This window comes from Garra rufa, chromosome 17 (genome assembly GCF_049309525.1).
Source record: "Garra rufa chromosome 17, GarRuf1.0, whole genome shotgun sequence".
NCBI lineage: Eukaryota > Metazoa > Chordata > Actinopteri > Cypriniformes > Cyprinidae > Garra > Garra rufa.
In genome coordinates this window covers 34,102,334-34,128,940 of record NC_133377.1, presented here as the reverse complement: position 1 = coordinate 34,128,940, position 26,607 = coordinate 34,102,334, and the positions used below count along the sequence as shown (strand labels likewise).

At 33.2% G+C, this 26,607-nt stretch overlaps 1 protein-coding gene across 1 annotated transcript in view; it reads right to left on the bottom strand.

Annotated features, from left to right (window-relative positions):
* The window catches only part of trappc9 (trafficking protein particle complex subunit 9), an 83,527-nt gene that overhangs the window by 55,719 nt on the left and 1,201 nt on the right, over window positions 1-26,607 (bottom strand). The window contains exons 2-8 of the mRNA XM_073821481.1: window positions 25,342-25,942; window positions 19,959-20,104; window positions 18,270-18,395; window positions 14,468-14,494; window positions 13,253-13,374; window positions 7,663-7,788; window positions 7,370-7,586 (exon numbers count right to left, since the gene is read on the bottom strand). Of these exons, the coding sequence (XP_073677582.1) occupies window positions 7,370-7,586; window positions 7,663-7,788; window positions 13,253-13,374; window positions 14,468-14,494; window positions 18,270-18,395; window positions 19,959-20,104; window positions 25,342-25,925 (1,348 nt within the window). The 5' untranslated portion in view covers window positions 25,926-25,942. The remainder of the gene's footprint in view (window positions 1-7,369; window positions 7,587-7,662; window positions 7,789-13,252; window positions 13,375-14,467; window positions 14,495-18,269; window positions 18,396-19,958; window positions 20,105-25,341; window positions 25,943-26,607) is intronic.

The window sequence follows — 26,607 nt, the reverse complement described above, 5'->3', positions numbered from 1 at the left end:
TCTTCTTCGCATGTTCACTTTGTAAATACTTGGTCGGTACTTCTGCAGCGATGTAGGACGATTTTGAAGTTGGAGGAGAAAATGAGATGGAAGTTTTTCGACCTACCCTAACTGTCTCTTTAACCGGAATACACGCAGAGCTAGACAAGACGAGCATTCAAGGTTAAAATGTATATAAATTGTACTTTTTTTTTCTTTTTTAAGTAACTGATTGTTTAGCTACATAAGACTCTTCTTCCTTAGCTTCCTTAGCTTTATTATGGGCACCATAGAAGTCTACTATATCAAGAGAAATCCTGAAATGTTTTCCTCAAAAAAAATTTTTTTTACAACTGAAGAAAGAAAGAGTAAATTTTCTGTCAATTTTTGTTCCTGTACCTTTAAGACTTCTTTGACAACAATTGTCCATCAAAACCTTGTTCTTTACACCCCTTTTTACTGATGAAATCTAATGTGACGGGAAGGTCAAACTCAATCAAGTTTTGTTTGTACATACAGCATCTTTTTCTGCTCAAACTGTCAGAAAGTCGTCATAAAATGTACAGTCCTAAATTACATCATTCAACAGCTGAGTTACAAAACTCATCCATCAAGCAACTCACACAACTGTCAGAGAAGAGAGAGTGAGAGCGAGAGAGTGAAGCTGATCCATGCTGCTCCTGTAGAACGCAGCAGCAGCTCTGAAATGATTGTGAGGATTTATCACTCCACACAGTTCTGCCGCTCACATGACCTTCTATTTCACACTCACCTTACTCTCAAATCATGCAAATCCACACTAAGCTTTACAGTAAAGAGTGTTTGTCTGCACAGCAAACCAAAGGAACCAAAACCTGCAACATTTCTGCTGTCAGATGCTTTCTAATCTAAACAAGAATCAATAGTCTTAAAAAAAAACAGTTTATGAAGTATAAACTCTATATCTTATAATTCAATATGCTCAAACAAGAAGCGATCATGACTTTCGACTACCCCTTCCACTAATTGTTTAAGACATTTATAGATGTATACATCATCTGAAAGCTGAATAAATATGCTTTCAATTAATGGTTTGTTAGGATAGGACAATATTTGAACGAGATACAACTGTTTAAAAATCTGCAATCTGAGGGTGCAAAAAAAAAAATCTAAATACTGAGAAAATTGGCTTTAAAGTTGTCAAAATTAAATAATAGTAATGCAATTAAGTTTTGATATATTTACATTAGGAAATTTACAAAATATATTCTTCGCATACCCTATATACAAATATAACCATGCTACTTATGACTGGTTTTGTGGTTGAGGGTCACATATTTAATTAAACATACATTTAAAGTGTGCATATAGCCAGAATTTGTCCAGGCTTTTTGTTACTTACAAGCCCTACAGCCCTACAGAAAAGCATGTGATTGCTCTGTTTTGACAGATAGTACAAATATAGAATGCATGGTCAAAGCTCCCATGATGTTTTTTTTTTCCCCCACAAATGTGTGAATTTAAAAGTGAATAAAGAATTTACCAAATGCAACAAACGGATCGGTGGTATCAGTATGCAAGATTTATGTTGTATTATGTCCCAAGTCTGTCCCAAAACACTCCCAACACATGACTTATGCATTAAACTCTAAAATAGTATATGCACACAAGCAGCAAAATTCAATGTTTTCAGTTTCATAAAACCCCCAAAATTAATATGAAATATAAACACATTTGGGTCATTCCGTATCAACACAACCAGTGGTCCCCAGCTCAAATTTTCGATTCTGACAATATTTTTTTCTGACGAAAGATAGACATGTATAGTGATAAAAGCCGAAATATTACATTTTATGGATGAATATTTACTATTTTGTAATCCACTATTTTGCAGAGGGAGGTCAAAATGGCAATTTTCAGAACATTCAGAGTTAAAGGAGGATGACTTTAAAATCATTTTTACACAGAGATTGTAAGCTCTATTAGTAAAATATGTTGACTTTAGCAATCTTTGTTGCATTGTGCCAATGGTGATCATTCAAAAATGGGAAAACAGCACTTTTCAAGTTTTTCTCCAAAGTTTACATGCCCTTAACTCAAGAAGTATTAAATATATCTTAATGCTCTTTTAGATACTGGGTCTTAACAAACTTTCTTTTTGGGATCTTTATTTTTAACACCCTATGAGATTTGGTTCCAGAGATATTGACATTTCAATATGGCTCCAGGAGTAAATCGTTCAAATGTACACTTATTCAGTGGTCAAAAATCAAATGTGGGTCAGTTTGAAAAAAAATATGATATTTCTTTTTTCAAAAGAGGAATGTCTGAAGAACAAATAATGTTGAAACTAGAGATATATCTTGTTTCTTTCCATCAAGACAACTGCATTGAACATACCTCTCTGAGTGCCATAAATATTCACTTTTCTTAGGGAGTGTTAGCTAGTGAATTTTGTATATATGCTATATTGAGATTCTGGTGCCATTGTTACATACTGAAAAAAACAAACAAATTCTGCCTAAATCTCAGTTGGTGGAATATTATATGTACATGCACAAGCTTTATTTCCCACACGTCCCCTCCGGGAAACAAATATAAAGAAAACCTTTTTATTATACATAACCTTATCTGCATGTAATTTCCATACCTATTTGGCATCCAGACACCCATTAGCAGATACTACGAGTGTATCAGCAGCATTAGAAACATATTAGGTGACGATAAAGACTGTAAATATCATCTGTGCAGATAAGACAGATTAAAAAAAGGGAAAAAAGTCTGGCATAATCAGATGACTGAAATAACCTCAAAATTAAATATGTAACAGGTATAAGCTTATTGTTATCCAAGTGGGATATAATTTAATTAGTTTATTATACAGTTTATTTAGTACAATTAATATATTCAATATAAAATATGCAATATATAAGAAATTAAATTGTAGCATAAAATATAAAAAATATAAAATATTTCTGATCCATGCATGAAGAAGCATGAGGAAGCAAGTTTATTCAATTTTGAAAAAATCACTACAGTACATTACTTGGCCCAATAAAAGCATGCACTTTGGAAGCCAATTTTTCTGTGTACCCAACATTCATTCACAACACATCACCCCATAAAAATTTGACTATTTACAACAGCTGCTGCACTTTCAGCTGCCATTTATTAAAAACAGCCACTTCACTCCCTCTTCAACTAGAAATAATACATCCCTCTGTGGTTCAGGGATCATAACGGCTGGTGCGAACCAGAGTCTCCAGGAAGCGTTTTACAGTTCTCCAGGGTCTGCTGCAGTTCTGTGTTCGGTCTTAGTGTTTTCACTGGACTTTCTAAATCCCTGTGCACAATGGTTGAGCTAAACGCAATCAATCAGAGGTTGATGATATATTCGCTCTCTCTGTGCGTAAAGAGAGCTGAGCTCGAGAACTCCCAGGCCAATTAAAAACCCATTTTCTCTTCTCTCTCTGCACTCCATGGTGTCTCTATTGACCCGAGCCCTCTTCTCTCTTTCACTTAAAGCTTCAGTAAGCCAGGGTCACCCTTCAGCTTCAGCGGACACACGCGAGGGGTCTCCATTGCCCACCCGCAGGGGCCGTCACCTTCTGCTCTCAATGACATCACTGAGTCAATGCATCAAAATCACATTAAATCAGCTGTTTTGCCTAGCATAAATAAAGAACGAAGATGTAAGAAGAATAAATATATCTGAATGAGGGAACAGTTGGTTCTGTATTGAGACAGCACTCATAAATCTTAATTCAAGTCCATGTGAAACCAAAACAGACTATTTATTTTCTTAATAAATCCTGTTTGTCTTATAGTGCCTGATTCATCAGTGCACATTATTCAAATCTTTTTTTTAAATGTATTTTCTGTCTTGAAATTAATGACTTTGTTGACATGACCAAAAAAAAGGTGCTGTGGGTAGTTGCCAAGGTGTTGCTATGAACCTGAAAAGATGTTCTAAATAGTTTTAGAGCATTAATATACTGTTACCATGAGTGGTTGTCAAGGTGTTGCTATGCACTTGTTAAGGTGCTCTAAATGTTTTTTAGAGTATTACGATGCCGTTGTCAGGTGTGTTTGCCAAGGTTTTGTTGTACACCTGATAAGGTGTTGTTAAAGCATTATTAAGCTATTATCAGGTGTTGTTATGCACTTACTAAGGTGCCCTAAACATTTTTTAGAGCATTACTATGCTTTTTCCAGAGGTGGTTGCCAAGGTGTTGCTATGCACTTATTAAGGTGTTATAAATGGTTTTTATAGCATTACTATGCCAATGACAGGCGTGGTTGTCAAGCTGTTGCTATGTACTTACTAAGGTGTTCTAAATGTTTTTTTGAGTGTTGCTATTGGTTGATGGTGGTTGCCAAGGTGTTGCTATGCACTTCCTAAGGTGTTCTGAATGGTTTAAGAGCAATACTATGCTGTTGTCAGGGGTGGTTGCCAAGCTGTTGCTATGCACTTGCTAAGATGTTACTATGCTGTTATCAGGGGGGATTGCCAAGGTGTTATTATACACTTGCTAAGGTGTTCTAAATGATTTTATGAGTGTTACAATGGTTTTTTGGTGGTTGCCAAGGTGTTGCTATGCACTTACTAAGGTGTTTTAAATTATTTTTAGAGCATTATTATGCCGTTGTTAAGGATGGTTGCCAAGAAGTTGCTATGCACTTGCTAAGGCATTCTAAATGTTTTTTAGAGTGATGCTACGGGTTTTTGGTTGTCGCCAAGGTGTTGCTATGCACTAAATAAGGTATTCTAAATGTTTTTACAGCATTACTATGCCATTATTAGGGATGGTTGGCAAGTTGTTCTAAATTATTTTAGAGCACTGTTATGCAGTTTCTACTGGTTATTGGTGGCTGCCAAGATGTTGCCACACACTTGTTAAGATGTTCTAAATGGTTTTCAGAGCATTACTATGACGTTGTCAGGGGTGGTTGCCAAGGCATTGCTATGCACTTGCTAAGGCGTTCTAAATTATTTTTATAGTATAGTGTTGCTATGGGTTTCTGGTGGTTGCCAATGTGATGCTATGAACTTACTAAGGCATTCTAAATGTTTTTTAGAGCATTACAGGTCTTTTTCAAAAAATTAGCATATTGTGATAAAGTTCATTATTTTCTGTAATGTACTGATAAACATTAGACTTTCATATATTTTAGATTCATTACACACATTTGAAAGTAGTTCTAGCCTTTTATTGTTTTAATATTGATGATTTTGGCATACAGCTCATGAAAACCCAAAATTCCTATCTCAAACAATTAGCATATTTCATCCGACCAATAAAAGAAAAGTGTTTTTAATACAAAAAAGTCAACCTTCAAATAATTATGTTCAGTTATGCACTCAATACTTGGTCGGGAATCCTTTTGCAGAAATGACTGCTTCAATGCGGCGTGGCATGGAGGCAATCAGCCTGTGGCACTGCTGAGGTGTTATGGAGGCCCAGGATGCTTCGATAGCGGCCTTAAGCTCATCCAGAGTGTTGGGTCTTGTGTCTCTCAACTTTCTCTTCACAATATCCCACAGATTCTCTATGGGGTTCAGGTCAGGAGAGTTGGCAGGCCAATTGAGCACAGTAATACCATGGTCAGTAAACCATTTACCAGTGGTTTTGGCACTGTGAGCAGGTGCCAGGTCGTGCTGAAAAATGAAATCTTCATCTCCATAAAGCTTTTCAGCAGATGGAAGCATGTATTAAAAACACTTTTCTTTTATTGGTCGGATGAAATATGCTAATTTTTTGAGATAGGAATTTTGGGTTTTCATGAGCTGTATGCCAAAATCATCAATATTAAAACAATAAAAGGCTAGAACTACTTTCGAATGTGTGTAATGAATCTAAAATACATGAAAGTCTAATGTTTATCAGTACATTACAGAAAATAATGAACTTTATCACAATATGCTAATTTTTTGAGAAGGACCTGTATTGTGCTGTTGCCATGGGTGGTTGTCAAGGTGTTGCTATGCACTTGCTAAAGCATTCAAAATGGTTCTTTGTAGCATTACTATGCCATTTTCAGAAGTGGTTCCCAGGGTGTTGCTATTCACTTGCTAAGGTGCCGTAAATGTTCAGAGTGTTGCTATGGGTTTCTGGTGGTTGCCAAGGTGTTGCCATGCACTTGCTAAGCTGTTCTAAATTGTTTTTAGAGCATTACTATGCTGCTGGCAGGGGTGGTTGCCATGGCGTTGCTATGCACTTGCTAAGTGTTCTAAATGGATTTTAGGGCATTACTATGCTGTTGCCAGGGGTTTCTGGGTGTTTTCCAAGCCCTTTTAAATAGATTTGAGCATTGCTATTCGGTAGCCAGTTTCTAGGTGGTTGCTGGGGGCTAGCAGTTTTCTGTAATATTCTGGTCTCTAGACATAATGAGAAACCACACAAATTAAGACATCATACTGCACCAAAACAATTATATAGTATTATATAACAGCCATTATTAGACTAAATATTCTGTTTCACTCTGTAAAGTGTCACATTATGGCGGTTAAATGTGTTGCAAATGCTGTTTAATGTCGTCTTTAAAGAATATTCAAGATTTTCTCTTTCAAATTCATTGGATTCAGAATGATACAGGCAGACCCTCAGGCTGCGTCTAAAGCTAAACGTCTTTATTATTCCATGCGTGTGTGCGAGCGTGTGTGCAAGTCGGGCAGAAGGTTGAGAGGATTTCATATTAAAGAGAATATAGTTAAGGACCCTAAAGTGATGCACCTCAGAGTCTGACATCACAGCTCAGGGTCAGATCTCCTCTCTGCAGTGTTTTCCAACACAAAGACTAAACGAAATATATATCACCCCAGAGAAGAGCCCTTCAAAACCCACAACGCTGTTCTGCAAGCATACAAAGAGGGACAAGGTTACTTCAATGCCGCCTGGGCAGATTACAAATCAACCAAAGGCCCGTTTATGAGTCTGAGGTATTTAAAGAAAAGTGAGCAATTCAAACTATTTATATTCTGCTCTTGTATTGCGAAAGACGCCAGTAAACAGGGGTAAAACGGGTCGAGAGGACAACCATGAAATAAAACACGGTAATAGCATGCATTTATTAAAACAAACAACAGCATTAACCTAATTAAAAGAGCAAACACAAAGTGGGAGGAAGGGGTGATGTCATTATACAGGTTCAGAAACCTTGAGACATCAGCATGTACATCACTTGCATCATAATGCACGCAGGCCGCATTTCTATTCCAGACTCGCATGCACATTACTTCTTTGTTTATTGTCAACAGAAGTCTGTCTTAAATAGAATGGGGGATATGGCAGAGGATAATGCCTTCAACCAGCCTTTCTATTCAGGCCTCCTGGCTACTGGTCAACCAGTATGGGTTTTTACACAAAACATTTGTAATGTGGCTTAACAGCCTTGCATAATCTTGTGTTACCTTTGCTGAAGTCTTTGGGGTCTAGAGAGAGGCTGTATCCAGGCAGGGTCTCCAGCAGGAGTTTGTAACAGGCCTTCCAGCCCGGTTCAGGGATGGTGGGCGCCACACACTGCATGGCCGCAACGCGTTTGAAGAACGCTGATTTCCGGTGGAAGCCAATGAGCTCGTAGAGTTCTGACAGCACACTGTAACGCTGGATCTTCTCCTCTTCTGACAGCTGAACACATGGACAAATGTTCAAAGACCTTTCCTAATTCAGCAGCTTTGAAAACTGACTTGTTGCAAGCGCTCACCTGGCCTAGATTGATGTAAACCGCATTCTGCAGGAATTCAGAAGCTTCCATGGCTCGTTTCTGAATGGCCAACACTCTGACAGCCTTAATACAGGCCTCCAGTTCAATCACTCCAGCGCTCTTGTACTGAAAGACAGAAAACAAGATTTTAAATCTTATGAGTTATGAGCTGTCAGCTTAAAGTGTTAATTTAGTACATTAATTATATCTAATAAAAAAAATCATTCAAAAAAAAAAAAAAAAAAAAATCAATGAATGTCATTAATCATGGCCAGGCCCACACATATATCCATCTGAGAAATTCAAGTCTTTTTTTTATTACATACATTTTTTGCTAAATAAATAAAATATATATTTTTTTAAATTCATTTTTTAATGCACAAGGGTTTTGTATATATGTACATATTCATATATTCAAATCACGTTGTTATACATGTTTTGGCTTTCTCACAAGTTAAAAAACAACAACAGCAGATTGTAAGAACAGCATTTCCATAAATTAGACCATAAATTAATTAATTTTTTTATCAAATGTAAAAAAAAATACTAAAGAAAATTGCAATATTGAAGTTCACTGATTTAAAAAAAAAAAATGCAGGGTCAGACAAATGTCATGCTGTATGTCCATCTTGCTTGTGTCTCTGTTTAGAAATTATAATTTCAATTATTTATTTTATTTTCATCTTTTATTCTTTTATTTTAATATTAAAATTGTAATAACTTACTGATTAAGTCATAATATTAAATTACATTTTTAATACAATTACTTTTAATATAATTTTTCCACAGATTTCCATAAAGGCATATAAATAACCAGATCATGCTGACATTTCGATCATGCTGCTATACATGTTTTGTTTTATTTACAAATTGAAATATAATTTCAGATTGTGAAAACTGTCCTCTGAGACCATAAAGATAATAACTTGCAAAATTGAAGTACAATAACTAATATGCACTAATATAATATTATTAAAAGAAAAATCATTTAAAAAGATGCAATTATTACAACCTTTTAAAATGCAATTTTTTTATTTAATTTTTTTTTTTTTTTTAAACATTAAAAGTTTTATTTGCACAACAGTTCTGCAAAAAAGAGCATTTAGAATTTTTTTTTTAATTTGGTACAAATTGTATAATTTTTTAAATGTAAATATAATTTTTTAAATCACGCTGTCCCTTAGTCACAAGTTAAAATATAATTTCATATTGTGAAAACTGCTCTCTGAGACCATAAAGATAATAACTTGCAAAACAATAACTAATATGCACTAAAATAATATTATTAAAAGAAAAAAAACGGTCAGTAAAATTATTTAATAAAATGTAATCATTTAAAGAGATGCAATTACAACTTTTTAAAATACAATAAGGTTTTATTTGCACAACAGTTTTGCAAAAAAAAAGTTTTTTTTTTAAATGTATTTTTTTTATATAAATCATGCTGTCCCCAGTCATTTTAATAATGCTGCTGTACATGTTCTGATTTATTCACAAGTTAAAATATAATTTCATATTGAAAAATAATTTAAAAGGTGCAATTATTACAACTTTTTAAAATACAATAAGGTTTTATTTGCACAACAGTTTTGCAAAAAAAAAATTAGTTTTTTTTTTTAATGTATTTTTTTTTATATAAATCATGCTGTCCCCAGTCATTTTAATAATGCTGCTGTACATGTTCTGATTTATTCACAAGTTAAAATATAATTTCATATTGAAAAATAATTTAAAAGGTGCAATTATTACAACTTTTTAAAATACAATAAGGTTTTAATTGCACAACAGTTTTGCAAAAAAAAAAAAAAAAATTTTTATTTGATACAAATTTTATAATTTTTTGAATGTATATGTTTTTAAATCAAGCTGTCCCCAGTCATTTCAATAATGCTGCTATACATGTTTTGATTTATTTACAGGATAAAATATAATTTCAGATTGTGAAAACTGCCCTCTGAGACCATAAAGATAAAGCATGCAATATTGAAGCTCACTAACTCAAATTCAGGGTCATAGAACGGTCATGCTATAAATCCATCTTGTATGTGCCTCTCTTCAGGATGTGTCATCATATTTTAAAAAATCAAACCTCAGCAGTGGACAGTGGCACTAAGTGCTGTTCAAATCTATGAATTTACAAGGCTGCAGTGTCCCCTGCTGGCTGCTGGCAGAACAGCTGATGTGGCAGAAATGAGTATTTGAGGATCAATGAGAAGAACAGAAACTGAATGAGCAGCTCCATTCACAAGACTGGGGTCAAATACTTCACATGAGCCTCATTTAAGGCAAGGAACAGCAAGTTTAAAATCCACTAGGCAAAATTATTTTTAATGCCAGAATTTAGACCATCTCTAGGGACTACCTGCTGTGAGATGCACATCAGCAAAGGCATTGTGGGTAAACGCCTACTTAAAAACAAGCTGGCCCTGTTTGCCATCTCAGAGCGAGAGTTGATGAATAATGAAACAGAAGTGTGAGTGTTTAATAAAACAATAAGCCATGAGAAGCTGTTTAAGTGATTTTACCTCAGTTAAAAAGCAATGTGCACTTAAAGGATTAGTTCACTTCCAGAATTTAAATGTCCTGATCATTTACTCACCCCCATGTCATCCAAGATGTGCATGTCTTTCTTTCTTCAGTCGCAAAGAAATTAAGCTTTTTGAGGAGAACATCCTAGGATTTTTCTGCATATAGTGGACTTCAATGGTGGCCAAGAGGTTGAAGGTCCAAATTGCCGTTTCAATGCAGCTTCAAAGGGCTCTACACAATACCAGCTGAAGAATAAGGGTCTTATCTAGCAAAACGATTGGTAATTTTCTAAAAAATAAAAGTTAATATACTTTTTAACCACAAATGCATGTCTTGCACAAGCTCGACTCAACGCAGTGTTTACAAAGTGAACATGCAAAGAGAGTCAAACTCCCTTTACAAAAAAAAAAGTAAAGCAACCTTTTTGAACCAAAGTACACAAACAAAGAACTAACTACGCATCAGTGTTGTTTTTGACAACCATCTTAGATTTAGTCTTAGTCTTAGTCTTTTGGACTAAAATGCTTCTTAGTTTTAGTCAAATTTTAGTCACTTCTATATGTGATAGTTTTAGTCTAATTTTAGTCGACGAAAAGTCAAAAAGGTTTTAGTCTAGTTTTAGTCGATGAAAAGTCAAAAAGGTTTTAGTCTAGTTTTAGTCGACGAAAAGTCAAAAAGGTTTTAGTCTAGTTTTAGTCGACGAAAAGTCAAAAAGGTTTTAGTCTAGTTTTAGTCAAAAAAAGGGAAAAAAGTAGTCTTTTAACAAATTAATGTAGGTCAGTAAGTATTTTGCTGTTGGGTAGTGTCACTTATAAGTTGTGAAAATAGCAGATCTATAGTTCAACACAATGTGAGCTTCCGGATCGACTATTTTCACCAATAATTACAATAATGAAGGAATGTTTTAGAACATAAAAGACAAACAAGGATGGAATGCTAAAACGGCTTGCCATACTAGTATGGCAAAGAGTATTTAATGCTAAAACGGCTTGCCATAGCGTCAGATACTTTTTAAGTTTTAATTGGCACGCACAATAAGCAGAAATGTCATGCATTTTAAATGTCTGACGGACCACCCCATTTTCGTCTATTCTCGTCTCGTCAACGAAAACTCACACACGTCTCGTCATGTTTTAGTCATCAACGAGCCATTTTTATCTCGTCATCGTCTCGTTATCGTCATGAAAAAAAGTGGCGTCAACGAAATGATTTCGTCATCGTCATCGTTGACGAAAACAACACTGCTACGCATGACCCTTCCAACATGATTACGTAATGCGTGAAGACGTGCATGCGCATTGCAGAGCTAGTGCAAGACAAACATTTGTGGTTAAAAAGAATAGACATTTTAATTTTTTAGAAAATGACAGATCTTTTCACTAGACAAGACCCATATTCCTCGGCTGGGATTGTGTAGAGCCCTTTGAAGCTGCATTGAAACTTTGGACCTTCAACCCGTTGGCCACCATTAAAGTCCACTATATGGAGAAAAATCCTGAAATGTTTTCCACAGAAAGCTTAATTTCTTTGCAGCTGAAGAAAGAAAGACATAAAAGAAAGACTTGGATGACATGGGGGTGAGTAAATCATCAGGAAATTTTTATTCTTGATTAACTGGAGTAAAATCACTATAATACAAGGCTTTGGCTTTGGTTAAAGAAGTTCACTTACAGAACAAAAAATTCTTTAGTCATGAAGAAATTATGTCTTTTGAGAAAAACATTTCAGGATTTCTCTCCATATAGCGGGCTTTATAGAGTTTGAACTTCCAAAATGCAGTTTAAAAGGGCTCTAAACAATCCCAGCCAAGGAAGAAGGGTCTAATATAGCTAAACGATCGATTTTCGTAAAAAATAAAAAAAACAATTTCTATACTTTTTAACCTCAAATGCTCATCTGCCTGAACTGTTTATTTCAGTTTAAGGCAGTTAGAATATGTCAAAATAACTTCAAAATAGTCCTATTTATTTTGTAAAGGGCATTTGATCTTCTTGATCTTCTGCTAGAAAAGACCTTGTTAAGGTTAAAAAGTATAGAAATTGTACTATTATTTTTTTTTTTTTTAATTTTTAATTTTTTTTTTTAGAAAATAACAGATCGCTTCACTAGATAAGACCCTTCTTCCTCGGCTGGGATCATTTAAAGCCCTTTGAAGCTGCATTTTGAAAGTTCAAACCTGTGGGCACTATAGAAGTCCACTATATAGAGAGAATCCTAAAAATGTTTTCCTCAAAAAACATAATTTCTTTACGACTGAAGAAAGAAAGACATGAACATCTTGAATAACATGGGGGTGAGTGAATTATCCGTAAAAAAAAATAAATAAATAAAAAAATAAAAATTCTGGAAGTGAACTTCTCTTATAAAAATAATAAGACAACCATATTTATTAAATAATTAAAGTTTTATTATTAAAAAAGTTTGCAAAGGCTGTTTCACAACTGCTTTAAATGTGCCTCATTAAATCAGATTAAACTCTGTTTACAATGCTCTGTTGTATGAATCTGGAGTTTGTTCAAAAGTGACAGTAAAGACATTTACAGTTTCATAAAATACTTCCAGCTTCAAATAAATGCTTTCCATTCATCAAAGAATACTGACAAAACTATTTACATAAAATTAAGCAGCACAACTGTTTTCAACATTGATAATAATAATAAATGTTTAAAATGAGCAAAATAAAATGATTTCTGAAGGATCATGTGACTGAAGAAACAACTTAGATTAAAATAGAAAACAGTTATTTTAATTGGTAAGAACATTTCACAATATTACTGTTTTTAATGTTTGTTTGTTTTTCATTTACGTTAGTTCAACCTGATGTACTAAAATAACTAAAAATGAAATAAAAATAAATAACTTATATAACTAACTTACTAATCTTTAACAAAAATGTGAATGAAAACAGAAAATATTACACAAAATATGAATAAAAAACTATGATAGTATCTCAATGATACTAAAATAACAAATGAAGAGAGGTTCCAGAAAGCAAAACTGATCCTCCACAGCAGAGAACATCATCTCAGACATAGAAGATCCTGTCTAAGCTCATATTTACCTTGCCGTAGTAAGAGATGGCCTCTTTGTATTTCTCGATTATGTCCTCCTGACTCAGGCAGTTCTTGGCTCGGCCGATCTCAGTGCTTGTGTCTGCACTGATGCCATTGGTCGTCAGAGCACCTGGACAGGAAGACAAGAGAAAGAACCAAAATAAATGCACCATGAAATATTGAAAAAACAAAGAAAAAAAAAGGACACAAAGCCAATTCTGTACTCTGCATGCCACTGTAACACTTCACATTACCTTTTTTTTAAATATTATAAAGCCTAAAGTCCATAAAGCCCATAATAATATGAACGATTTTTGCATTATGCCGCTCTGAGATATAAGATGCTGCAAATGAGTTCATTTGTCTGATGCAAGACCTGGAACTCGACAAGCAATCTCTTGAATTAAATATGAAAGTCATCAAGAAACATGTTTAGAGGAGTGAGAAAAATAATTACACACTTAGGATGTTTATTAAACAAACAAGGGAACAAATTTACCCTATATACTTTATTAATCCATGTCCCTGGCCGTATCAGGAATGATGCATCAGTGCATAATCTTTTATTAAACTTTAATAACCTCCTGTACCTCTGAAATGGCTTTTCATAAATACTATTCAAAAAGTGAACTTTGGAAATCTGTATGTTGGGCCAAGAACTGTTGGTTTTACTTGGCTAAACGCATTAAAAGGAATGAGAAATCTATTAAAAGCAATTAAATCTTTTCATTATATAATGTAAATTGAATCTCTTGTCATTAACAAGCCTGTGCATGATCATAAATCATTTTGAAACACAAATGGCAGCAAAACGCTGACCTCTAGTGGCAGCAGAGAGCAGATGTTGTACTCCAAGTCTAAACTAAAACACTGTCAAACCCATTAGTTACTAATAAATTCACCAAAAACACAAATCAATGGATGGATATTTGGCGAATCGGTCATTAACCTGCAAACTACTGCAAAAATCAGGAAGAAAAACTTCAATATCCCATCTAATGATTGCAGAAGTATCAGAAAGCCTTTCAGAAATCAAAAGTAAGGATTCAAATCCATGCACTCAAATCACTAGATCATTTCATTGCTGTCAGATCAGAAACACAAAAGGCCACCCAAACACCTGCACGCATGCACAAGCACAACAAAGTAACTAAAACTACGTCACAAGTACAAACAGGCATGAATCAAAGCCATTTCTTGAGCTACTTGTGCTTTTACTGTACCTGGATCAATGAGAACTTCTTGAGCGCCTGAAGACGGACAGATAAACAAACAGAGAGGGAGAGACAGAGAGAGAGAACCTGGTTCACTCTTGGGCACAAGCAGTGAGCAGTGTTAGTACAGCAAATATCAGGGCACAAAATGGTCTGTTATGATCCTGACATCGCTGAATTGTGAACAGCTGCAGGGATGAGCAGACATGCAATAGAACTGAGAAATGATGGGCTCATTCTAAGTAATAGCTGTTAACAGAAACTGAGGCATCATGCAAGCTGTAAAAAAAACATTAGTCATTCTCTTAGTTCTGAATATATAAACAAAACATCTTGTGATATAAAAAAAAAAAAAAAAAAACTGTGAAAAAGTGTTCATAAGGCATTTTAACTTTAAAGGAGTAGTTCACTTCCAGAACAAATTTACAGGTAATTCTCACCCCCTTGTTTTTTAAGATGTTTATGTCTTTCTTTCTTCATTCGTAAAGAAATTGTTTTTTTTTTTTGAGGAAAACATTTCAGGATTTCTCTCCATATAATGGACCTCTATGGTGCCCCCGAATTTGAACTTCTAAAATGCAGTTTCAATGCAGCTTTAAAGGGCTCTAAATGATCCCAGCCGTGGAACAAGGGTCTTATCCAGCAAAAACATCATTTTTTTTTTTTTATTTACAATTTATAAACTTTTTAACCTCAAACGCTCATCTTGACTAGCTCTGCGCTGCGCATGTATCCGGTTCAAGACAGTTAGGGTATGTTAAAAAACTCCCATCTCATTTTCTCCTCCAACTTCAAAATCATCCTACATCGCTGCAGAAGTACCAACCCAGTGTTTACAAAGTTAACATGCAAAGAAGGTCAAACGCCCTTTACCAAAAAAGGTAAAACAGCGATGTAGGGCGAATTAGTTTTTCGACATAACCTAACTGTCTTGAACAGGAATACACAGAGTTCACGCAGAGCTAGATAAGATGAGCGTTTAAGGTTAAAAAGTATATAAATTGTAATTTTTTTGAGAAAATAACTGATCATTTCGCTCAAAAAGATCCTTTTTTCTTTGGCTGATTGTTTAGAGCCCTTTGAAGCTGCATTTAAACTGCATTTTGGAAGTTCAAACTCGGGGGCACCATAGAGGTCCATTATATGCAGAGAAATTCTGAAATGTTTTCCTCAAAAAGCATAATTTCTTCATGACTGAATAAAGAAAGACACGAAACATCTTGGATGTCAAGGGGGTGAGTACATTATCTGGAAATGTTTGTTCTGAAAGTAAACTACTCCTTTAAAATGTCACTTCAGGCAAAAATACTATTTTATAACACTTCCTCCAGGGAAAAAGTCCACCCTCTGTTGGCATCAATATCCCTTAGCATATTCGTTTAGAACTTTTTTTCACTTATAAACATCGTTTGATCTATGCATATTTCTCTCCTGATTTAGACAAGGCATCTTTTTTCACTGGAGAAAGCAATATTATGGATAGAGGACCTGTATTTTAATTGGAACCAATGTTTTGAAGTTAAAATGTCAAGATGGAACATTTGTTTCCAACAAACACACAGCTTTTAGCTTCACAAGATGTTAATTAATGGACTGCAGTTGTGTGGATTACTTGTGGATTACTGTGATGTTTTTATCAGTTGCTTGGACTCGCATTTTGACGGCACCTATTCACTGCAAAGCATCCACTGTTGAGCAAGCAATTTTTTCTTCTTTTTTTTCCCAATAAGTCACACTTACAGACTTAACACTTAGAGAAGTTCACTTCCAGAACAAAAATTTACAGATAATTTAGTCAACCCCTTGTCATCCAAAATGAAACCAAATGTCAGTCGTAAAGATTTTTTTTTTTTTTTGAAGAAAACATTTCAGGATTTTTTTTTCATATAGTGGACACCTATGGTGCCCGGGAGTTTGCCAGCCGAGGAAGAATGGTTTCTAGCGAAATTACAAATTACAATTTATATACTTTTTAACCTCAAATGCTCGTCTTGTCTAGCTCTGTGTGTACTCTATGTATTCCGTTCAAGACAGTTAGGGTAAGTCAAAAAACTCCAATCTCATTTTCTCCTCCAACTTAAAAATCGTCCTACATCGCTTTTACCTTTTTTTGTAAAGGCTGTTTGATCGTCTTTGCACGTTCACTTTGTAAACACTTGGTCAATACTTCTGCAGCAATGCAGAATTTTTAAGTAGTAGGAGAAAATGAGATGGGAGTTACACACAGAGTACACAAAGAGCTAGACAAGACGAGCATTTGTGGTCAAAAGTATATAAATTGTCAATTTTTTTTTAGAAACAAACCAATCCTTTCGCTAGATAAGACCCTTTAAACTGCATTTTGAATGTTTAAACTCGAGGGGACCATAGAAGTTTACTATATTATGGAGAGAAATCCTGAAATGTTTACTTCAGAAAAACATTTCTTTACGACTGAAGAAAGAAAGATATGAACATCTGGAAACTGACTTTTTTTTCTCAGAATTGCATGATATAAACTCCCAATTGCGAGAAATAAAGTCAGAATTGCAGGATAAACTTACAATTCTGACTTTTTTTCTCAGAATTACATGACATCATTTCTTTACGATTGAAGAAAGAAAGATGAACATCTTGGATGACAAGGGGGTGAGTAGATTATCTGTAAATCTAGAAGTTCTGGAAGTGAACTTTAAAATGTGTGAATGTCACTGGATTAGATATTAAAATTTCAAACCAAACTGCATCTAGACATGCTGCAAGTGAGTTGCTCTTCATTTTGAACAGCATCTATGTTTTATAATGCATCATGCACGTAATTTTTGTGAAATGTTTTACTTGGAAAGTGCCTTTTTCTTGAAAAATTAAATGCCATTTGATTTGACAATTTGCTTTACACTAAAATGAAATTCATTTGCAAATAATTTTTGAAGCTACTGCACATTCCAGTGAATTAATTGGCAAATGAAACATGAATTAATGATATGCTTATTAATGGGTTAAAACACAATGTTTTAATACATAGGTTAATATAAGCAAATAAATCTGATTATTTTATTTAATTAAAAACTGGAAAGAAAAAAATGGAAAGAAAAGGAAAAATGTACAATTAAAAAAAAACAGAAAAAGAAAGAAAGAAAAAGAAAGAAAACTGTGCCTAAACCACAGTATATTACATTTGAGAGAAACAAACAAATAAAAGTGCAAAATAAATAAGTAGATCAATTGAAAACTGACTATTTTCCTCTTTTCTACAATAAGCTCACATTCCTCTTCTCTACACTCTAATAAAGGTGCTTCACGGTGCCATAGAAAAAGCATTTTTGTCTAAATAGTTCCATAAAGAACCTTTAACATCTGAAGAGCCTTTCTGTTTCACAAAAAGTGTTTTGTGGCAAAAAAAGGTTCTTCAGATTTTAAAAAGGTAAGAAAGAGATGGTTCTTTAAAGAACCTTTGACTGAATGGTTCTTTGTGGAACCAAAAAATGGTTTTTTGTGGAACCAAAAAATGGTTTCTCTATGACATCGCTTGAAGAAACTTTTAAAGCACCTTTATTTAAAGAGTGTAGCTCAGCATAACAGAAATCATGTGTCTAGATTGGACTGTTATCTGTAAAGAAAAGGTGACAATTCCCTCCTAATGCTGTTTTAATAAAGAAATAAACAACCAATCAAGAGCAAGATCTACAACCATTTTATTCTGCAGAATTAAATATGAACTCCAGAATCTCTCAAGTCACTAAAACAAAAACATGAAGAAAATCATCTTGATATTTTTTGGAGAAATTGTTAGATAAAAAGTGATGCTATAGATGTGTTTGACTGCACTGACCAGGTCTGTGTCTCTTTCCAGCGTCGGCAGCAGAGGAGACGCCAGGTTTGCGGGCTCCGCTCTTTCCAGCAGTGCCTCCTGGGTAATGGAAGATGACAGACGCAGAACACAGCCCCTCCAAAGCAGCTGAGGAACAACACACAAAACCATTTCACTGTTACTATTCATCACTGGACAATGGAAGCCTGTTTCAACAGGTTACTGCGACTTTTTATTCTTAGAATGATACAAACTTGCAATTCTGAGTTTTTCCCTCAGATTTCTGAGATACAAATTCGGAATTGTGAGGTATAAAATCAGAATGACTTTTTTTTCTCAGAATTGTGTGATATAAACTCACAGTTTCAAGAAATAAAGTCAGAATTGCAAGATAAACGTACAATTCTGACTTTTTTTTTTTTTTAGAATTGCGTGACAAACTCACAATTGCAAGAAAAAAGTCAGAACTGCAAGATAAACTCATAATCCAGACTTTTTTTCCTCAGAATTGTGTGATATAAACTCAGAATTGCGAGTTATAAAGTCAGAATTGCGAGTTATAAAGTCAAAATTCTGTTGTTGTTTTTTCTCAGAATTGCATGATAACTCACAATTCTGACTCAGAATTGCCAGAAAAAAAGTTAGAAGAGAACTGCAAAATAAACTTACTTTTCTGATTTTTATTCTCCGAATTGCATGATATAAACTCACAATTGCAAGAAATAAATTCAGAATTGCAAGATAAACTCACAATCCAGACTTTTTTTCTCCGAATTGCATGATATAAACTCCCAATTGCAAGAAATAAAGTCAGAATTGCAAGATAAACTCACAATCCAGACTTTTTTTCTCCGAATTGCATGATATAAACTCCCAATTGCAAGAAATAAAGTCAGAATTGCAAGATAAACTCATAATCCAGACATTTTTTCTCAGAATTGCATGATATAAACTCGCAATTGCAAGAAACAAAGTCAGAATTGCAAGATAAACTCACAATCCAGACTTTTTTTCTCAGAATTGCATGATATAAACTCACAATTGCAAGAAACAAAGTCAGAATTGCAAGATAAACTCACAATCCAGACTTTTTTTTTTCTCAGAATTGCATGATATAAACTCACAATTGCAAGTTATAAAGTCAGAATTGCAAGATAAATTCACAATTCTGACTTTTTTCTCAGGACTGCTTGATATAAACTGAAATATAAATGACCAAAAAATTATATAGATGCTGTAATTAAACTGAAAAAAATAAAATAAACTGTATTTTGTATATAGACAAACCTATAATAAAACTATGTAGACAAACTGTATAAACTGTAAAAGCACTAAAACTAAAAAGTTATGCAAGTTTATATATATAAATATATATAATTTTACCTAATAACACTTCTGATTTTCATTTAGTTTAATAGCTCAAACTAAATATTAAAAAATAAACATAAAAATGAATAATTAACATTAATAATTAATTCAAAATAAAAAATAATATTAATAAAAACTATACAGACATTTACCAAAAACAAAACAAATTCACAAAAATGACTAAAACCTTCAAAGGTATAAAATATATAATTAAAATATAAAATAACAAAAATATTTTAAAATATTCATAAGAAATGAAAGTACTGCAAAGACACTTAAATAACACCAACTCGGACAGAAAGTATAATCTATGAAAAATTTATCAACCAATCACCATCTTACCTCCTAGCCACAGGAAGTCATTAACAGACCGCAGCAGCTCTACAGCCATGTGATAATGTACGAGGGCGTCCTGCAGCATGCCTGCCTGCAGACAGAGATCCCCGACATGCTTCCTCATGCGGCCCTGACAGCGTTTCTTGTAGTGCCTGAGGAAGAGGAGCAGCAACAGGCGTCAGAAAAACATGCAAGATTTACGCATAGAGCTTAATCGATGCAAGACAGGCTCGCAGCCAAGTGCAGGTGACGTCAGCCATATTTAATTAAAGTTATTTTTATCAGCGGTGGATCGATGTCATCTCATTTGGCTCTCCTTATATGGAACACAAATATGCTGATGTGGTTTTGCATAAAGCTTGGTCTTCTCTCTTAGCCCAGGATTTACAGACAGAGAGAGGGAAGCTGGAGCTGAAGATACGGATGCAGAAGGAAGGGTATGCACAGGCAAAACTGGATGAGGGGTTAACTAAAGGAGTCACAAAGCAACTTGATGTCAATCCCATGGGGGTGAAGAAAGTAAATAAAGTAAAAAAAAAAAAAAAAAAAAAAAAAGATTTATATTTTATAAACATGAGGAGGTAAAACTGGTGGAAGGACCCCTGCAGAATAAATAGTGTGCAAGAGGGTCAAGTGTTATTCAAGTGAGAACCGGACAGAACAGAAGAGAAACAGGAGAAAATTCTTTAAACTTGTATCAGTAAACATAATTACTTTAAAATACACTAAAATATCATATTTAAAATGCTCAGAGCCTTTTTGGAGGGAAAAAAACTTTGTAATATTGACAATAACACGAAAAATACACCAAAGAATTAAAAAAAATATAAAAATCAAAAAAGGGGGAAATCAGCAAGTATAGACAAATAATATCAGTACTGCTAGATTTAATGAATATTCCAATAATACAATTTATATATATATATATATATATATATATATATATATATATATGAGAGAGAGAGAGAGAGAGAGAGAGAGAGAGAGAGAGAGAGAAATATAGAAAATGTTTCTGAAAATAATAATCTTAATAATCTTATTCTTATTACTATATGTATTAAAATAAATAGTATATTTAAAAACATCAATATCATTGCTTTTTATTAATAAATATCATCTTTATAAGCATAGACTACCAGTCAAAAGTTTTTGAACAGTAACATTTGTAATGTTTTTTTAAAGAAATCTCTTCTGCTCACCAAGCCTGAATTTACATTTGCCTGAATTTGATTCAAAGTACAGCAAAAACAGTACAATCCTGAAATAATTTTACTATTTAAAATAACTTTTTTCTATTTGAACATATTTTAAAATGTAATTTATTCCTGTATTTTCAAAGCTGAATTTTTAGCATCATTACTCCATTCACGTGATCCTTCAGAAATCTTTCTAATATTCTGATTTTCTGCTCAATAAACATTTATTATTATTATTATTATGTTGAAAAAAAGCTGAGTAGAATTTTCTCAGGTTTTTTTGATAAATAGAAAGTTCAGAAGAACAGCATTTATCTGAAACCATCCATGCTAAATAAAAGCATTAATTCCTATAATTTATTTCTCCCATTTAACCTGACTCCAAGCTTTTGAATGGAATAGTGTACAATGTTACAAAAGCTTTTTATTTCAGATAAATGTTGATCTTTGGATATTTTTATTAATCAAAAAATCCTGAAAAAAGTAATTAACAGGTTTAAATGATTCCTGAAGGATCACGTGACACTGAAGACTGGACAATTTAGCTTTGATCACAGGAATAAATCACGTTTTAAAATATATTCAAATAGAAAACAGTTATTTTAAATAGTAAAAATATTTCAAAATGTTACTATTTTTGCTGTACTTTGGATCAAATAAATGTTTTATTAGGCTTTAGATAAAAAAAAAAACATTAAAGATCGTGCTGTTCAAAAACTTTTGACTGGCAGTGTACACAACATATATAGAGTTATATTATGTTACTAAGATTATTATTTTAATAAATAATAAATTAGCCTAAACCTAAACTGTAGGCCTCATACCTCAAACAGCTAATCAGTTACAATCATTAGAAGGTAATGACTTATTATTTAGGATTATAATATATAATGTTCACTTTTAATTTTTTAGCTTCTGATCAAGAACTTACATCCTGACCAGCAATAGAGACTGTTTTCTACAGACACATGGATGTCATATTCAAATTCATGCCGCGACTGTAGATGAGATGAGCACAAAGCTTTGCGAGCAATCACTCATGAATTACTGAATGACATCCATGCATTTCTGCAGTTAAAACAGACAGAGATAGTGAATAAGAAACACAGTAGACTTGATTAAACACTTGACCCTGTTAGGCACCAGAACCCAGAGAATCGTTCCCATATTTGCGACAGGGATTCAAAATACTCTCACCATAAAGGTGAACGGTGTTATTTATGCACAACCAATCAGAACTGCAAAACAGGAACATCTTACTTAAGCAAACAGGAAGTTTGCCCCTGGTTTATTCTGACAAGCTGTGCTTTGTAGGTAAAAGTGTTACAACAATGGAGAAAAAAAATGACACGGTTCACCTTTAAACAATTGACTCAAAGACGACATGACACAAAGATTACACGTTTTGTTCTGTTTCTGCACACTGACTGTCATCCTAAAAAGTTTGACCTTTCTACTCTAAACTGAGACTCTAAACTGAGGTCCAACCACTGTGTCACTGACGGGGAGAGGAAGAGGCTGATCAGGTAAGAGTGAACTAAAGCAGGAGACAGAACTACCGGCTCACCTTTTCACACCCAATAATAAACTCACAGGACAGTATGAAAAGAAAAGAAGAAAGACAAATAAAACAAGGCAAAACAAGAGAAGGGAAGAAAAACAACAGGCATGAAAAACAAATGGCAAAACTTATGAAACAGGATAGAAGATCATGCACAGTTGACCTACAAGCAAAACCCTCATATACTGTGGGATTCCTGGGCATTTAGGATTTACCACATTTAATTCAGACTTTATTTAAAATTAATTATGCAACTAAGTTTAGTACTTTTGGTCAAATCTTTTTGTTCCAAAAACGTATGTATAAAAATCATTAATCGTGATTAGTGATGCCTTAATAAGCTGATAATTATTTTTATGTTATAGACAATAACTGGATGGGTTTGCGAGTTGGAAAAAAACCTAATAACTACTTAAATCATAAAAATGAAAATAACAATAATAAATTCAAAATAAAACATACATACATAAATCAAAATAGTTGTATTATTTTATATATTAATTTTAATATATTATAAATATATAACAATATATATAAATACATTTGTGGTTTACTTGCATGCAATGTGACAATTGAAATCGGCTGAAAAAGCTAATAACTAAATTATAAAAATGTAAAGTAAATAAAATAAAAAACACTACATAACAAAATATATAAATATAAACAACAGTGTGTATATTCTTAAATATATAATAATAGGTATTAAATATGTTTAAATATTAAAATATATAAATAGAACAGAAATGTAAATAATTATATTATTTTAGTTGTTTACTTGCATGTCATGTGGTCATTAACCAACCACTGATGCATTAATGAATATCCAAATTTGTTGTTAAATTATTAAAATGTAAAAATCTAATAATAAAACACTTAAAACAATATCTAAATATAAACTGAAGTAATTATTATTAAGTGTGTATATATATATATATATATATATATAAATTAATCAACATATAAAATATATGGCTGACAAAAAACGTTTGGGAAAATTATGAAAAATAACACAATAAAAAGAAAAATCAATCAATATAAAGGTAAAAATGAATTAGGTATCACAACATTATAACGTACAGCTTAAAAAATACACATTTATTAATAGATTTGCAAAAGAATAAATTTAATATTAGTACTATATTGTTAGAGAATTTTCTAAATTAACAAAATCAGTATTTGATGATGGTAAAGGTAATATATAATGTAGAAATAGGGAAAATAGCATGTACAAGTTAATAACTGGCCAATATATCTTTAATTTTAGCCAAGAAATGATATGCTACCTATTTATTCATTTATTTATGCATTTATTGTTTAATTGTATATTATATTATAATAGATTATATATTTTTATCTTTTTGTATGTGTATCCAAAATGCATATCCATAAATCCCTAATACTATTATTAAATAACAAATTTTAAATTAACACTATTAAAAATAAAAATACATTAAAAAAACAGAATTAATATCATTCCATTATATTAACAAATAAAAGCTTCATAAACATATAATCTATATGCACAGCCAGTCAAAGGTTTTTGGACAGTAAGGTTTTTTTTTTATGTTTTTTTCTCACCAAGAATGCATTTATTTGATCCAAAGTACAGCAAAACAGTACAATTTTGAAATATTTTTACTATTTAAAATAACTGCTTTATATTTCAGTATGTTTTATTTAGTAATTTATTCCTGAAATTCAGCAAGGCTATTTTTTTTTTTTTTGCATTATTACTTCAGTCACATGATCCTTCAAAAATCATTCTAATATTCTGATTTGCTGCTCAAAAAACATTTATTATTATTATTATTATTATTATTATTATTATTATTATTATGTAGATCTGAGTAGAATTTTTTTCAGGTTTCTTTGAAGAATAGAAAGTTCCGAAGAACAGCATTTATCTGAAATAGTCTTTATCATCACTTTTGATCATTTAAATCATCCTTGCTAAATAAAAATATGTCTATACTGTCTTTCCCAAGTAAAAAAAATGATACTGACTCCAAGCTTTTGAATGGTATAGTGTATAATGTTACAAAAGCTTTTTATTTGAGATAAATGCTGATTTTAAATATTAATAAATAATAATGTTTCTTGAACAGCAAATCTGTATATTAGAATGATTTCTGAAAGATCATGTGACATTGAAGACTGGAATAAAAATGCTGAAAATTTAGCTTTAATCACAGGAATAAATTAGACTAAAATATATTCAAATAGAAAGCAGTTATTTTAAATAGTAAAAATATTTCACAATATTACTGCTTTTGCGGTTTTTTGGATCAAACAAATGCAGGCTTGGTGAGCAGAAAAGTCTTCTTTAAAAAAAAACATTAAAAAAATCTTACTGTACAAAAACTTTTGACTGGTTGACAATTAACTTCTGATCAAGAACTTGCATTCTGCAATAGAGAGCGTTTTCTACAGACACATATCTGGCAGAAATGGACATGGTACCTTTATATTATGCATCCCTAATAGTGATGCTTGCCTTAGCAAGATAATAATAATAATAAAGTATTATTTGACGTTTCATCAGCCACCGTTTTCCAGATATAGACATTTGGGTAATGGGTTTTCCAATAGCTGATTATTCTAAGATGAGCACATTCTCAGAGCCCAAACTCACCTGCTGTCTGTGTCCAACCCCACAAAGTCCTTCTTCTCGAATGGCACACACAGCAGCTGAATCTTATCGCCAGATTTATCAGTTGCTCTGTCCAGCCTCTTCGACTCTAGGACAATAAATATAGACTCAACAAAATCCTCCACCCGCTTCTCCACATCAGGACAGTCATCGTAGCTGGGGTAGAATGCCACATCTGTCCGCTGCTGTTCGGCCACCTCCCCCTGGAGCCCGAACACCAGCAGACGAGAGTCGTACAGCGTGGAGCCGAACACTTCCTTCTGCCCGTGGAAACGGTCTGACGTCTGAGGCCACTCTTTGGCCGTGGTGCAGCTGGTCACCGAGATGAGACCCACCACTTTGCGGTGGGTCTGAAAGTCGCCCCACTCGTTGTTCTCAGGGGGGTAATGGTGGCGGTATCGGATGAACAGGACGCGCTGGGAGTCCCGTATGCTGACCTGACTCACGCTAGTGATGCGTTTGTAGATGCGGAAGAACTGGTCCTCCGGGACGATGCCCATAGGCTGGACCACCACCAGGACTGTCTGATGGTCCTCAGCACACTGCATGTAGTCTGGGACGCTCATGTCTGCAAACGGCAACTCTAGATGGAAAACAACCCATAAAACAGCATATTGTCTTATTATGGCAAAAGAGTTTCACAGACAGAATCTATCTATTCTCTCCTGTGCACTTTAATATTTTCATGCCTGATGTATCGCACTCAAAAACTACAAAAAAAGTTTTTGAACAGTAAGATTTTTAATGTTTTTTAAAGAATGCATTTATTTGATCCAAAAATACAGCAAAAGCAGTAATACTGTGAAATATTTTTACTGTTTAAAATAACTGCTTTCTATTTGAATATATTTTAAAATGTATTTTATTTCTGTGATCAAAGCTCATTTTTTTAGAATCATTACTCCAGTCTTCAGTGTCACATGATCCTTTAGAAATCATTCTAATATGCTGATTTGCTGTTGAAGAAACATCAGTATTCAATATTTAAAACAGTTAAGTATATTTTTTTCTTGAACAGAAAGTTCCAAATGTCAACATTTATCTGAAATAAAAAGCTTTTGTAACATTATACACTATTCCATTTAAAAGCTTGGAGTCAGCATAAGTACTTTTTTTTTGGAAAAGAAAGTGATGATAAAGACATTTTTAATGTTACAAAAGATTTCTGTTTCAGATAAATGCTGAACTTATTTATCAAAGAAACCTGAAAATATTCTACTCAGCTGTTTTCAATATAATGATAATAAT